Source organism: Ovis aries, chromosome 16, assembly GCF_016772045.2.
Source record: "Ovis aries strain OAR_USU_Benz2616 breed Rambouillet chromosome 16, ARS-UI_Ramb_v3.0, whole genome shotgun sequence".
Classification (NCBI taxonomy): Eukaryota; Metazoa; Chordata; class Mammalia; order Artiodactyla; family Bovidae; genus Ovis; species Ovis aries.
This window is the reverse complement of record NC_056069.1, coordinates 10233850-10250344: the sequence shown is the minus strand read 5'-3', so window position 1 is coordinate 10250344 and position 16495 is coordinate 10233850. Positions and strand designations below refer to the sequence as shown.

Here is a 16495-nt window from a genome sequence, read left to right as displayed (position 1 = left end):
GTTAAGAGCTAGACCCAAACCCTCTGTTGCTCATATGGGAACGGGTTAGCAATGCAAAAGTTGTCAAACATGCATGCTTCTGTGGAGCAACAGTTAAGAACTGCAAGCTGAAGACAACAGTCTCTAAAACACATGTAAGCCATTGGAAAACATGACAATGAATAGTAGCTTCTTCTGTTTAATGGTAAAAATTTCCAAGAGAAAAAAATGCAAGACCTAGGAAATGGGAATTTGTTTCTGAATATGAACCTACGTTTATATTTTAATTTATACAGATACATAAGTAATGCCTCTAAAAGTAAAGATCATTTTCTCTGGAACAAGCTAATCATAGCTTAGTACTGAATTTGTGGCAAATGTACCAGACAAGGCTCCTTTCCCAGGAACTGTTGCTTGAACTGTGGAAAGAAACAGAAATAGCTGCAGTTTGCTGATCAGGACCAGCATTCAGTCTGTTGGGGACTTCCCTGGTGGTCTAGTTGTTAAGAATTCACCTTGCAATACAGGGACACAGGTTCAATCCCTGGTCTGGAAACTAAGATCTTCCATGGTGAGGAGCAACTAAGCCTGCTAGCTGCAACTACTAAAGCCTGCATGCTCTGGAGTGGGCGGGCTGCAACTACTGAGCCTACATACCACAACTTGGAGAGTCTGTGCACCACCTGGAAGATCCATGCTGCAACGAAGACCCAACACAGCCAAATAAATAAATACTTAAAAAAATATTTATAAACAACAAAGTCTACTGAAAATCTGCTAGGTTTTAACAACAGTTCAATCAAGTACATGAAATATGAATATTTGAACACAGTTAACTCACTGTACTCATTTCATCAAGGCTAATTTTCATCTATGTCATCTTTCAAATCAAACGTTAGAACGTTAGAACATTCCTACTTTTAAAAAATATGCTTATTTATTTGGCTGTACTGGGTCTTCATTATGGCATGAGGGATCTCAGCTGTGGCATGTGAACTCTTAATTGCTGTGTGGGGGATCTAGTTCCTGGACCAGGGATCGAACCTGGGCCCCCTGAACTGGGGGCATGGAGGATTAGCCACGAGACCACCAGGGAAGTCCCAGAACATTCATATTTTTAACTGCTCTTCAGAGTTATAAAAGATGCAAGCAATACGGTGTATAACTATTTTAAGGCTGTGGCAAAACAGACATTTTCAAGTTGCATTCGTGGCAATACACATGAAAAGAATTGCGAAAAGTCAATCAATAGTATCAAAAGTTATTAAAATTTTTTTAATTAAAAGTTTATACTTTTTGACCCAATAATGGTACTTCCAGATATCTTACGAAACTAATCTACAAGAAGTTTTATATATAAAAAGTTATCTAATTACCAGACAAAAAACTTGCTAATGTTTAACATTTAGCGAAGGATGAACTTACTCTGAACCAGACACTATTCCCAACTCTAGAGATCCAAGGGTTACAAGACAGACAAGGTCCCTGCTCCCATGGAGCTTACATTCTACTGGAGGGAGACAGTTAAACAGGTAATGAAAATCATATCAGAAACGGTAACTGCCACACAGAGAACCCAAGCGGGGTGATACAACAGAGAGGAAGGGTGGGATCTCTTCCAGCTTAAATATTTCTAGGCAAGATGGAATTTCAGTTGAGATTTGAATTAACACGTCAGACAAGTAAAATATAGGGTAACAGCTTTCCAAACTAAAGAATAATGAGTACAAAAGCCCAGAAGAAGGTATAAACCTGGACGTGAGCAAGAGAAGAGGCCAGGGTTGCAGAAGTGTAGTGAGTAAGAAGAGCATGGGATAAACTGTGGGTAAAGAACCTGACAAGATATGCTGCATCATCTTTGCAAACCACAAGGGTTTTGGAGTTTAACCTGTGACTGGAAGCCGTCAGAGGGTCTTAAAGAGAAAGACACGATATGCTTTACATTTTAAAATATCACTCTAGCTGCTGTATGCAGAACGGATTTGGCAGAATGGGACATGAGATTTCATAAGCAAAAAGAATACTTGGGATCTGGTGCAGTTAGGTGAGAGATGTTGTCTTATCCAGAATATATAAAGAACTATTACAACTCATCAACCAAAAAGACAGGTAAAGGATTTGAACAGACAGTTCTCCAAAAAGATATATATATAAATGGCCAATAAGCACATGAAAAGATGCTTAACGTCATCAGTCAATAGGGAAATACAAATAAAAACCATAATAAACTATCACTTCACACCCACTAGAATGGCTATGATCCAACAAGGAGACAATACACGTTGGTGAGAATGTGGAGAAACAGGACCCCCTCACACACTGCTCAAAGTTACACAGGATGATGCAGTCACTTAGAAACAGCACAATGGTTCCACTAGAGCGGCCTTTTGAGCCAGCAATTCCATTCCTACATATATATCCAAGAAAACGGAAAACCACCATGTCCACAAAAAATTTGTACACAAGTGTAGAGAACACAATTATTCATTATAGCCAAAAGGAGGAGATAACCCAAATGTCCATCAACTGATGAATGGGTAAACACAATGTGGTACCATCCATACAATGGAATATCACTCAGCAGTGAAATGAAGTATTAATACAAGCTAAAACACAGAGGAACATTAAGAAACATAGGTTAAGTGGAAGAAGCCAGGGACAAAGAGCCATATATTGTATGATTTCATTTATATGAAATGTTCAGAATAAGCAAATCCTTAGAAAGCAGATTAGCAGTTACCAGAAGGTGGGTGCAGAGGATATTACTAATGACTATTACTGGGTATGGCTGTTTTTAAATGCAAGATAAAAATATTCTGCAATTAGGTAATGAGTGGTTGTACCTTTTGAATACAAATTAAAAACCAATTAATTGTACTTTTTAAAAGAGTGAATTATGGGACTTCCCTGGTAGTCTAGTGGTTGCCTCTGCACTCCCAGAGCAGGGTGTCTGGGTTCAATCCCTGGTCAGGGAACTAGATCCCACATGCCACAACCAAGATCGGAGATCCTGAGGGCCACAACCAAGACCCTGTGCAGCCAAAGCAGTGCATAAATATTTAAAATGATAAATAAAATGGTGATTATGTCTCAGTTAAAAGAGACGATAGTATCCTCAATGGGTGTAACAGCAGGGGAGTGAAAGCAAAGTGCACTGATTCAAGATCTGTATGGAAATAACAGAATTTTCTTACAAACTGGTTGAAGAAACTGAAGGAAAGTGAGGAATCAATTAATGCTCATGCCACGCCTGTGGCTTGAGAAAGTGGCGCTGCTAGTGCACCAACGTCACTGCTTTCTGAGCTGTCAGAGGCTGTGGGGACAGCGGTGTGTGACGTGACTCTCGTCGCCTGGTTCTGGTGAGATGTGTTTGAGGTGCAGCTAACAGCCAGCCAGGTGGTGGGGGAAAACAGCCAGCTGGATAAACCAGTCTGATGTTCAGAACTAGACATCTGAGGATTTAATAGGACAAACATGGCATTTTAAGTCCTGGGGTACATGAGGTCACCTGGTGAGTTTATAATCTGAGGAGGGGTCTATACGTTGAGCATGAGGGATCTCACACAGATACTGGGTGGAGGAGGAAAAGCTGTCTACGGAGCCTAGAAGGAGCAGCCGAGAAGGAAGACTTAGGACTAGCAGACTACAGCAGGTTATTGGAGGCCGGAGAGAAAAGTGTAGTCAAATAGATTAAAATGTTGCTGGGAGGTAAGAGAGACACAGCAGAGAACTGACCACAGAGTCATCTGGGGGTAACAATCTGAATACAGTGGGGAAGACAGAAGTCTACCAATAGGCCTGAAGAAACAATGGAAGGCAAGGAAGCAGAGAGGACAACTAGACGTAACTTTTCAAAGAAATCTGTCTATAAAGTGGAGAAAGAAACGATGTGACAACTAACTAGGGAAGTTGGAAAGAATACAGTTGAAGTAAACAGTCACTCAGTTTAGTGAAACTGGTCACCAAAGGACTGCTGAATAAGAAAAGCAAAGCTCGCTAGTTTTGTTTGTGTGGCAGCGCTTCGTTGCATGCAGAACCTTAGTTCACCAACCAGGGATCAAACCTTTGCTTCCTGCAGCTTTAAATAGCTATACTGTTTAAACAAACTGAAGGTTTTGTGGCAACCGTGTTGTCAGATAGTAGTTAGCATTTTTTAGCAATAACGTACTTTAAAATTAAGGTTTGTACACTGTTTTTAAGACACCATACTATTATATACATTCTAGAATACAGTATAATGTAAACATAATTTTTATATGTACTAGGAAACCAAAAGAATCGTATGCCTTGCTTCACTGAGGTATGCCTATAGTTTTTAACTCTAAGGATCTACCTAACATAAGAAACCACTTTCTAGTTACAAGCAAAACAAAGTCACAAAACCACAAAGTGACTGTCAGGGAAGCTGCTGAGTGATCACTTACCATGTAATAACCAGTATGATAACCACTCATGTACCAAGAGATTAACATACTTCCCAAAGCATCAGCATCATCCAGAGAATCTGGACATATGGGAGGTGGTGGGGGAATCATCTGGAAACAGAAAGATATACTCTAAAGTCAGTAGACAAATATGGAAATCTGTTTTATGTACAGAATGCTGAATGTTAGTTGTATCTTTCCTGACATCCCATGTCATCTCTTGGTTAAATTTTTTTTTTTTTTAATCTGGGATTTGGAGAAAGCTAACCAGCAATGAATAACAAAAAAAGACCAATAAAATTAAACTGAACAAGAACCAAAAGACAACAGGTCCCATAAAATATTTAAACATTTTGCTTTCATTAGACCTATTTATCTGTTCCATTATGAATCTATAGGTAAAAAAACCAAGGATAGATACTTCTATGATATTCCTCAAAGAACACCCACATAGCATTTCAAGTAAAGGTTCTGGCTAGAACATCTACACTGCCCCCACACCAACACAGTTTGCCAAAACAACTGTCTTTGTATTTCACCTATTATTGATATTTAAAAGTCTACCATTAGATATCCACAGTCTTCATGCCTTGAAAGGTAAAACACTGATCCCTAAGCATGGTGTCATTAAATCCTTCTAGATAGGAGCTACTTCCCTTAGAATGAGATACTTCTGCCAGGAAGGAAGCACACACAACAGGGCTCAGAGCTGGGTCTCTAAGAGGACTGAGTCTGGGCATTAAAAAGAAAAACCCAAAGGTTTAGCCTGAACTTTTACCCAGCAGAACCTGGCCACAAGGATGGTATACAATGACATTACCAAACTACCTGTGTTCTGGCTAAATCCCAAACTCTGTATGAAAGCACAGTTTAATCCGAATTCTTTTGCACTTACTGGTGGTCCAGCAGGAAATGGAGGCAGCCAGCAGGACAGGAAATGCGGCGGGGGTGGGGGTGGCGGCGGCGGGCCACTGAAGTTTAGACCCGCCTATAAAGAGTATTTCAAAGGAAGATTTATTTACCAGTTTTAAAATGTAAAAAGCAAAACAAAAACAAAAAAAAACCCCAAAAACCCAACGTCAAAAGATTCAAAATAGCTGCCCAGAATAACATCTATATTATTCATATCAAAACGGTTAGACAGAATTTCACATACGAAATGCTGACATCATACAGATTCTTTTTTTTGGCGGGGGGAAAGGAAGGAGGGCCATGCTGTATGGCACGTAGAATCTCAGTTCCTTGACAAGAGATCTAACCCTTACCCTCTGCATTGGAAACACAGAGTCTTAATTGCTGGACCGACAGGGAAGCCCCTAGACTCACAAATTTCGATTTTTCTCACTTCCTTTCTATATAGACAGTCAGCAAGTAAAAGCAGAGTAAGGAAAATTTTTCACTATCTAGTAAACAAGAGATCAAATATTCAGCAAGATGTTTCAATCATATAAGACTATATCTCCCACAATTTCATAAACTAAACTGTATAATCTATTGGATGTCTTTTCAGTTACATATGCTAACTTAAGAATATATATAAAAATACATATTATAAACTATAAACCTCTTTCTTAACAAGGAAATCAGCCCCCTGAGACCAACAAAGCATTATGTATATAAACTAAGAGGTCTGATCATTCTGAAAAATGTAATATAATACAAATCTCAATAAGGAGCTCTCAACGGGAAAGCCTAAGAAGAAGTTTTAATGTCATGCTTGATTAAAACAAAATGTTTAGTATTATTATTGCTTGAAGAAATCAATGCTTTAACAAGACAACTGGATAGGGATTTGGATTCCATGACAAAGGTAAAAACCTTTTTTATTTGTTACTGATAACCAAAAAACCCATAAGTAAAAACAGTATTTACATTTTACTCTACAAAACAATCTGGGAGCTTCTTTGGATTTCACCTGTACCAGATATAAATATTGGGTTCTCTTCCAATTTTTATATACCTTATACAAGTGTCACAGGGAACTACAGTACAACATCCAGCTGATGATAAAATATTTTCAAACTTAAGTTTGCTAAATTATTACTCTAACACCTAATACTCAATAAAAATTGTTGGGAAAGGCATTACTATCTTATTTCCTTTTCAGAGAATTCTTGGTATCTATTTACAACATCTATAGTGTAGAAAGCTACAAAAGTTTCATGAGGGAAAGCTCTGGTGGTCTAGGTGGCTTGGGTTCAACCCCTGGTCAGGGAACTGAGACCCTGTGAGCTGCCTACCACAGCCAAAGAAAAAAAAAAACCCAACCCTAACAGTTTAATGAGAAAAGCTACAATTCACTTAATGCAGGGGCTAAAGGTTCCAATACTGTGAACCACGTCCTGGGAAACCTTTTCTGGATAGAAGTTTACCTTTCCTGGTCCCAGGCCTGATCCTGGCATATGGGGTGGTGGGGGCAGAAAAGAGGTCCATGGAGCAGCTCTCGACCTGGTATTATTTGGTTTATTTAGAGGAGACCTGGAGGAGTTCTCACTTTCATCTGTTGAAATTTGACTTTCATTTTCATTCTTTTAAGAGAAAGAAATATACGTATTTTCGTTATAAAGGCATCACTGAGAAAAAATTAAAGCTTCAGTGGGTCAAACTGACAATCAGTTATACTGTTTAGTTTCTCATCTAGTCTCTGCTTCTAAGAACTCTAATTTTTTTTATCCTTACCTCCTGAGCATTTTGCTCTATATTAGCTACTTCAGAGGTTGGGGAAAGTAGATCAGACAGATTTTGCTCCTCTCTATTTCCATATCCAGTGTAAACCACAACACAGGTTTCTCTCTTAAAATCAATTGAAGCGATAGTAGCTGGGTAAATGCACCCGTCTTCTGACCAAATGGCACAACATTTGTCACCAACTTTCCACTGTAAAAGAAACCAAAGACACACAAACACATTTCTTAAAAACAAAGGAAACTGTAATCCTGTTTGAGTGGGGTGGAGTTGGGGGGGGAGGGGGGAGTCTCCAGCTGACTGTTCTGGGAGACAGAATGTTACAAAGAAAAAGATTTGGGGCCCAAAACACAGAAATTTGAATTCTAATAGAAATACCACATAATTCCATCATTTATATAATCATGGACAAGTTTCTTAATCACTCTGAGCTGTGTTTTCCTCATCTGTTAAGTGGTTGTAGTATAATCTGCCTCACACATGTGCTGTGAAGAACAGAGAGGATGGGAAGCATGTCAAGTGTCCAGTATCCTGGCCCAGCGCATAGCAAGTTCCCATCACAGATCAGCTCTCTTCCCTCTTGGTAAAGCGACAGTGAAGTTGCTCAGCTGTGTCCGACTCTTTGCAACCCCGTGGACTGCAGCCCACAAGGCTCCTCCATCCATGGGATTTTCCAGGCAAGAATACTGGAGTGGGTTGCCATTTCCTTCTCCAGGGGATCTTCCTGATCCAGGGATCGAACCCAGGTCTCTCGCATTGCAGGCAGATGCTTTAACCTCTGAGCCACCTAGGAAGAGTTTAGCTCCCCCTTGGTAAAGAGGACACTAAAGCTACTAGTGAGACACCAAAATAATTACCTTCTAGGTTGACTGTTTAAGTAGAAGTGACTCTACCCAGAATATTTAGTCCCTGGGTATTAACAGTTTCAGGATTTTGAAGGAAAAGGAGGACACCTCTCTCAGTCTGAGAAAAGTCGAACACTGCCCATTCAGTGTAAGCCCTCAGGTACCCCTCCCATGAAGCACCGCCTTCCTCCCCGCTATCCCAACATACAGTAGACACTGTCCTGAATTTAGCATGTGTCATTTCCTCCTAATTCTTTATGGTTTTATTAACATGCATGTTCCTGAACAATGGAAAACACTGTACTAATCATTTAATTAAAGATATTTTATACTATTTAATAAGGACAGTAACAAGAAATGCTTAGACGTTAAATCTTGAGGTTTTAAAATAACCTGCTTTGAAGGACTTGAGGTGTTCTTTCTTTGGCTTTTATTCTTAGCAGATTTTCTTTTAGGTGTGCCTTTTGGTTTTTCTGAGGCTTCGGAAATGTCACCGTTCTTCAGAGCGTGCTATGAAAATGTGAATAGAAGTGTATGTGTTACAGAATGATATATTATTAAAAAGTCACAATGTAATTCATCCACTATAAACTGGTCTCCAGGCCCTACCGCCTCAGAGAGGCTCTTTGTCACCATCCCATAGGCTACAGAAACTGCTCTTGAAGATATCATATAATGATCACCGGCTCTAAGGACCCTTTCAAACAAGTCTCCTCACTCTCAGTCTTTCCATAATATTATACTCTGTCAACGATTTTTCTTCTTGCTAGCCACAGCATTTTTGATGACATAGCAATGCAGAGCCCTAATGCTTTCATTACTTCTCTCATCAAGTTTTAAACTTGGGCATTCCCAATAAGAACTGCCATCTTTACCTGCTTATGATCATCTATTCCTGTTACTTCAATTATGCTTACTATGCTAACAAACTTCCAAAACTATTATCTAGTTCTGGCTTTTCTCCTTAGTTCAATATTTCTGACCACCAACTTCATAGCTTCACATTTACCCCACCACTAAAAGGAAACTGCCTCTTGCCCACATCAGTTCTTTTCTCAGTCTGCTTCCCCCTTCAGCATCACCCACCCGTCCCACATCCAGCCCTATTTTGATCTGCATTTCACAGCACTCCCCTGGTAACTCTGACTGGTGTATCTCTAGTCTAAACGTATGTTGGAAAGCACGTTATCGCTCAATTTAGAGTTCAGCATCAAGGATGACATGCAGATCTCATCTTTCCTTCATGCTGCAGGAGAGACTAGGAAAGGAAGTAGAGTCTACACTTGGTGCTCGGTAGGAGTGTATGCTCTGTGCCGGGACTACTGATGGGCCAGGCATGATGCTCAATGAGACTAAAGACCTCTGACAGCAGAGAAAATGATCATGCTGGGCAACTGTGTAAAAGTCTTGTTTGGGTTGCAAAAAAATAGGCTTCACCCTGCAAATGAACTGTGTCTTCCTTGACATTCATCACCATCAGGAACACTTGATACCTCATAGGATTTGGGGAGAATTAAATTAATGTATGTAAAGCACATGGAACAGTGCCAGGAACACTATAAACACCCTGCAAATATTCATTACTGCACTATGGCTATTTATCATCAATATTATTTCAATAAGGGCTTGTTAAATATTTTAAAAGTATAATTTAGACTGTCCTTCCACTAATCTGAAATAGAAGACCTCAATAGTCTGATATAGTGTAAACATATTCAAAATAATGTTTGAAAACTACTTAAACTGCCTCTGTTAAAGAGATGACATATAGTCAGGTTACCAACTTCTGAAGGAAGGTAATTAATCTGTAATCTTTTAATCTTCAAAATTAGAACTGAATAATATGTACTGTAACACTTTGGTGTATGTTATCAATTTCTTCCCAAATGAATATACATGAGGAAGTAAGGAAAAGAATAAATAAACATTTCATACCTTAAATGAAGCCACAGCTTTATCATATGCTTTTATCAATGCTGTATCATCCCAAACATCAGAATCATCACTCTGGGAAAGGTAAAGAATAAAAATAATTCACATTTGGTTGTGTCTCATTAAAAATGTGCCTGAGGAACACGAGTTAGTCCGGACATAATGTTACACTAAAAGAGGTATTTTATAACCTAATTAAATCACAAGAAGCCCATCTGGTTAGAGACTGTGTGGCATTACCCCCAAAGCTAGACACAAGTAAACGTTCTGGGAGTGCCATGATGTAAGTACCCCACAACGTGATTCTTATCCACCAAGCAGAAGCGGGTCTGTTCAGGGGTAACACAAGTTTCAGTCTTTTCCAAGAGCAGATGAAGGGGTTCAGTTTGGCAGAAAGGGAAAACATCCGGCCATCAGCTCAGCTGTATCCAGACTCTGGGAAGGCTATTCTAACCACTGACTCTGTGGTCCAAAGAATATTTTTTCCTCTTGACCTTACAATGCGTCTAGATTGTTCAAAAAAAGAATTCTCAAAATGTTTAAAGATATAAACCATTAAAAGGGATTTATCAATTAATTTTAAAAGGCAGTGATATTAAGTAATCAAGAAAATACCTAAAATAATTAAGCTATTTCTTTTTATTTAGTCCAATCCAAAAAGAAATATTTTTGAGCACGCACCATGTATGAAGCACTTTTCACTGAGAGGTACATGAAATCATGTTCTCAGGAGAGATGGTCTAATCAGGGATGTAAGACAGATTGTCACACACACAAAAAGAATGATATAAAACAAATACAATAAAGTATTAAAATGTGAAGTCAAACAATAAGCGTTTTAATCCAAAAGTGGCAAGGAAAGGCTGAGAAGGAATTTTGCCATAAACTCCACTCCTGGTGTGGCGACCCACAATCAGGAGGAAACTCAAAAACCTGCATCTTCTTCCTGAGGAGGAAAAGGTCTGAACCCCAAATTTGGTATCCCAAGTTTTAAGACCAGTAACTGAGAGATGAGTCACCAAAACATCTAACTTAAAAAACAAAGGGGGACGTCCCTGGTGGTACGGTGGAAAAGAATCCACCTGCCAATGCAGGGGACATGGGTTCAATCCCTGCCCTGGGAAGACCCGACATGCCGTGGGGCAACTAAGCCCGTGTGCCACAACTACTGAGCTTGCGCTCCAGAGCCCGGGAAGCACAACTATAGAGACCTGTGCGCCAGGCGTCCGTGCTCCACGAGAGAGGCTACTGCAACGGGAAGTCCATGCCCCTCAACTAGAGCTCCTGTTCTCTTCGACTAGAGAGTCCTCGTGCAGCAACGGAGACCCAAATAAATTTTATTAAAAAGTAATTAAAAATAAAATGGGTTACTATTAAGAAACAACAACAACAATAAAACAACAACTTGTCTACAAGTCACACAAAGGAACAGAACTGAGGACTGGCTCTGAAAGGGTTCCCAAGCTTGGAATCCGTCCTCCCCCATAATACCGGCGCGGAGGCAGCTGGCTGAGAGGTGCACAGACTTTCTCTAAGAGGCTCATGTGCTTATCTTAAAGTGGTGGTCTGCAGGATACACATGCATCGTGTCCCACTCTGTGTAACCCTCTGGACTGTGGCCTGCCTGGCTCTTCTGCCCATGGGATTCTTTAGGCAGGAATACTGGAGTGGATTGCCATGCCCTCCTCCAGGGGATCTTCCTGACCCAGGGATGGAACCCAAGACTCTTACTTCTCCTGCTCTGGCAGGCAGGTTCTTTACTGAGAGCCCCACCTGGAAAGCCCAGGCATTTAATTTATCATCCATCAGGTGACCGGCTAGGACTCTGAGACCAGAGGCGAGGAGCACCGTCTTTGCGCTGCCTGCCTCACTCCAGCCTACAAGGGCCAGCTTTGCCCTCTGCCGCTCTCCACAGCACCAGTTACCTCCCACAGGGGACGTGTGCACGTCTGATGTCCTAGTAATTCCCGTCTCGTGTACTGGTTTTTACAGCTGCGGCCCAGGGTGGGCACAGGTTCTTGGGTCCCACAGGACCAATAGTCAAAGAAATGGTCCTTGGCAGGCTACTGCCCCCAGGGGACTGCACCAGTAACAGACTGAAACACACCTCAGTCTTTCTGTGAAACAGGCCCATTCGCTTGTCCAGAAAATTAGGCTTGAGGAGAAGGCTTCTAGTTTGGTGCATATCAGGGATCTATGGAGATGCTCAGAGACTGCCGGATGCAACATTTTCACCCTCTCTCTCTGTCTGGCTCAAGTTCACTGCACTCTCTAAATGAAGCTTAATGTAACATGTGACATCAAAGGCACAATGCGGAGGGGAATAAAAATGCAGAGCTCTAGAATGAATTAAAATTTACCTCATTATCAACTTAAAATAGATGATTGTAAATATAAGTCACTATATGTAAGACTCGTTGTAACCACAAAGCAAAAATTAAAAATCTATAGGAAATACTCAAAAGATAAAGACAAAAACATCTAAGCATACAATTAGATAAAATTATCAAACCACAAAGGGAGTCGAAATAAGGAAACAGAAGAACTATGAGACATCCAGAAGTTTAACAAAATGGCAGTAAGTAACCTACGTAACAACAATTACTTAAAATGTAAATGAACTAAATTCTCCAATCAAAAGACAGTCTGGTTGAATGGATTAAAAAAAAACCACACCTATATACTACCTACAGGCGACTCACTTCAGTGTTTACATTATTTTAGGTATCATTATAATAAAGTATGCACGAATGTATATGTCCAAAGACATACAGAAGGCCAACAGGTAAACAGAAAGATGTTCAACATCACCAATCATTCAGTTCAGTTCAGTTCACTTGCTCAGTCATGTCCGATTCTTTGCAACCCCATGAATTGCAGCACGTCAGTCCTCCCTGTCCATCACCAACTCCAGGAGTTCATCCAAACTCATGTCCATCGAGTCAGTGATACCATTCAGCCATCTCATCCTCTGTCATCCCCTTCTCCTCCTGCCCTCAATCCCTCCCAGCATCAGAGTCTTTTCCAATGAGTCAACTCTTCGCATCAGGTGGCCAAAGTACTGGAGTTTCAGCTTTAGCATCAGTCCTTCCAAAGAACACTCAGGACTGTTCTTTAAAATGGACTGGATGGATCTCCTTGCAGTCCAAGGGACTCTCAAGAGTCTTCTCCAACACCATAGTTCAAAAGCATCAATTCTTCAGCACTCAGCTTTCTTCACAGTCCAACTCTCACATGCATACATGACCACTGGAAAAACCATAGTCTTGACTAGACAGACCTTTGTTGGCAAAATAATGTCTCTGCTTTTGAATATGCTATCTAGGTTGGTCATAACTTTCCTTCCAAGGAGCAAGCGTCTTTTAATTTCATGGCTGCAGTCACCATCTGCAATGATTTTGGAGCTCAAAAAAATAAAGTCTGCCACTGTTTCCACTGTTTTCCCATCTATTTCCCATGAAGTGATGGGACCAGATGCTATGATCTTAGTTCTCTGAATGTTCAGCTTTAAGCCAACCTTTTCACTCTCCTCTTTCATCAAGAGGCTTTTCAGTTCCTCTTCACTTTCTGCCATAAGGGTGGTGTCATCTGCGTATCTGAGGTTATTGATATTTCTCCCGGCAATCTCGATTCCAGCTTGTGTTTCTTCCAGCCCAGTGTTTCCCATGATGTACTCTGCATATAAGTTAAATAAGCAGGATGACAATATATAGCCTTGACGTACTCCTTTTCCTATTTGGAACCAGTCTGTTGGTCCATGTCCAGTTCTAACTGTTGCTTTGTGACTTGCATACAGATTTCTCAAGAGGCAGGTCAGGTGGTCTGGTATTCCCATCTCTTGAAGAATTTTCCACAGTTTATTGTGATCCACACAGTCAAAGGCTTTGGCATAGTCAATAAAGCAGAAATAGATGTTTTTTTGGAACTTTATTGCTTTTTTGATGATCCAGCGGATGTTGGCAACTTGATCTCTGGTTCCTCTGCCTTTTCTAAAACCAGTCTGACCATCATTAGGTAAGTGCAAATCAACACCACAGTGATATATCACCTCGCACCTGCTAGAATGGCTATCATCAGAAAGGCAATAATGGGTGGGAAGGAGGCTTAAAGGGAGGGGTATATGTATACCTGCGGCTGATTCACTTCGTTGTACAGCAGAAACCAACACAACATTGTAAAGTAATTATTCTCCGATTAAAAATAAATTTGAAAAAATAAATAAAATATATACACATTAAAAAAAAAAAATAACAAGTGTTGATGAGGATGGAGACATAAGGGACAACAGTCCACTGCTGGCGGGAATGTAAACCGGCACAGCCACTTTGTTTTTTTTTTTTTTTTTTTTTCGGCACAGCCACTTTGGAAAACAGTATGAAGGTTCCTCAAAAAACAGAACTACCACATGATCCAGCAGATTCCACTAATGGCATTTATCCACAGAAAACAAAAACGCTAACTTGAAAGGATATATGCACTCCCACATCCACTGCATTATTATTTACAAAAGACAAGAGATGGAAATAACCTAAGCGTCCAACAATGGGAGAACGGAAAATGTATACAGGTTTTGCCCATGACCTGAAAAACCTGGAAGCAGAATACTCCTATGAAATCGTTTATAAATGGAGGTAGAATAGAGCAAAGAATCAAGGATGTTAGGATATAACTCGCTTATGGATTAAAAAAAAAAAAAAATCAGGATACGGCACAGAGGCTCCCAGGCACAGCTCAAAGCTACGCTGGCTTGATGCTGAGTGAAGCTCCTGGGGAAGGAGCCTGGTGGTGCCACTCTCACTCCCTGGGTGGCATGCGGCCTCTATCATGCCTTGCTGCAAAACAAGACACTCAGTGTTATTTTTACTTTTCACTTTTTTTTTTCATAAAAGTGAAAATCCTCTCTGGATTTCTTTCAGTTAATGAAAACACGTATTAACGTAGGTCTTTTATGAAAGCAAAGTGGCAGAAAGTCAACTTAAAAAAGCAGGGGATACCTGTTCATATACAATAGAATATTATTCAGCCATAAGAAAGAATGAAATCTTGTCATTTGGAGACTACATGAATCGTCCTTGAGGGCATTACACTAACTGAAATGAGAAAGACAGATACATACCATGTGATCTTACTTTTACGTGGAATTTAGAAACAAAACCAAAACAACCAAACAACAATAAAAAGCCCAACTTCACAGACTCAAAGAACAGACTGGCAGTTTCCAGGGACAGGGGTGGAGGGGTTGGGGTAGGGGTTGAAAAGAGCACTGCTGCTAAGTCGCTTCAGTCATGTCCGACTCTGTGCGAGCCCATAGACGGCAGCCCACCAGGCTCCCCCGTCCCTGGGACTCTCCAGGCAAGAACACTGGAGTGGGCTGCCATTTCCTTCTCCAATGCATGAAAGTGAAGAGTGAAAGGGAAGTAGCTCAGTCGTGTCCAACTCTTCGCGACCCCATGGATCGCAACCTACTAGGCCCCTCCATCCATGGGATTTTCCAGGCAAGAGTACTGGACTGGGGTGCCATTGCCTTTGGGAGTCAAAATGTACCAACTTCGAGTTATAAAGTCAGTCAGTCATGGGGGTGTAATGTGCAGCATGGTGACTATAGTTAATAACACGGAACTACATATTTCAAAATACAAAGACTTAAAAATCTCAACACCAGAAAAAAAACAATTGTAACCATGTATGGTGACAGATATAACAAAAGATATATCCATCTGAATGCAGAGTTCCAAAGAACAGCAAGGAGATAAGAAAGCCTTCCCCAGTGACTAATGCAAAGAAATAGAGGAAAACAATAGAATGGGAAAGACTACAGATCTTTCAAGAAAATTAGAGATACTGAAGGAAAATTGCATGCAAAGATGGGCACAATAAAGGATAGAAATGGTATGGACCTAACAGAAGCAGAAGATATTAAGAAGAGGTGGCAAGAATACACAGAAAAACTATCCAAAAAAGATCTTCATGATCCAGATAATCACGATGATGTGATCACTCACCTAGAGCCAGACATCCTGGAATGAGAAGTCAAGTGGGCCTTAGAAAGCATCACTACAAACAAAGCTGAATTACAGTTGAGCTATTTCAAATCCTAAAAGATGATGTTGTCAAAGTGCTGCACTCAATATGCCAGCACATTTGGAAAACTCAGCATTGGCCACAGGACTGGAAAAGGTCAGTTTTCATTCCAATCCCAAAGAAGTATTAGTCGCTCAGTCGTATCTGACTTTTTGCGACCCCATGGACTGTAGCCTGCCAGGCTCCTCTGTCCATGGGATTCTCTAGGCAAAAATACTGGAGTGGGTTGCCATTTCTTCCTCCAGGGGACCTTCCCATTTGTACATAAAGGAGACTTCATTAATGTGCATTAGAGGATACCCCAGGTTAACCTGTTTTAGAAAACTGTTTCTTGAGTCTTTAAATTCTATACCAATTCTATACCTCTGGTAGGCTGATTGTTTCTTTATTTAGGTTTTAAGGTGTATGATCTGGGGCTATTTGTTTCCACCAACCTGATTGTGAATCCCAAAGAAAGGCAATGTCAAAGAATGTTCAAACTACCGCACAATTGCACTCACCTCACATGCTAGCAAAATAATGCTCAAAATTCTCCAAGCCAGGTCTTGA

General features: G+C 40.5%; 1 protein-coding gene across 4 annotated transcripts in view; it reads right to left on the bottom strand.

Moving 5' to 3' along the window:
• LOC101110178 (survival motor neuron protein) overlaps window positions 1-16495 on the bottom strand; it is a 28716-nt gene that overhangs the window by 5651 nt on the left and 6570 nt on the right. For 2 of the 4 annotated variants that reach the window (XM_027980021.3, XM_027980022.3), the window contains exons 2-8: window positions 9869-9940; window positions 8327-8443; window positions 7083-7280; window positions 6776-6931; window positions 5299-5391; window positions 4404-4514; window positions 637-676 (exon numbers count right to left, since the gene is read on the bottom strand). In XM_027980021.3, coding sequence (XP_027835822.1) covers window positions 637-676; window positions 4404-4514; window positions 5299-5391; window positions 6776-6931; window positions 7083-7280; window positions 8327-8443; window positions 9869-9940 — 787 coding nt within the window. Of the gene's footprint in view, window positions 1-362; window positions 399-636; window positions 677-4403; window positions 4515-5298; window positions 5392-6775; window positions 6932-7082; window positions 7281-8326; window positions 8444-9868; window positions 9941-16495 lie in introns of all 4 variants that reach the window. The other 2 variants (XM_042233704.2, XM_027980023.3) reach the window with 2 other exon arrangements.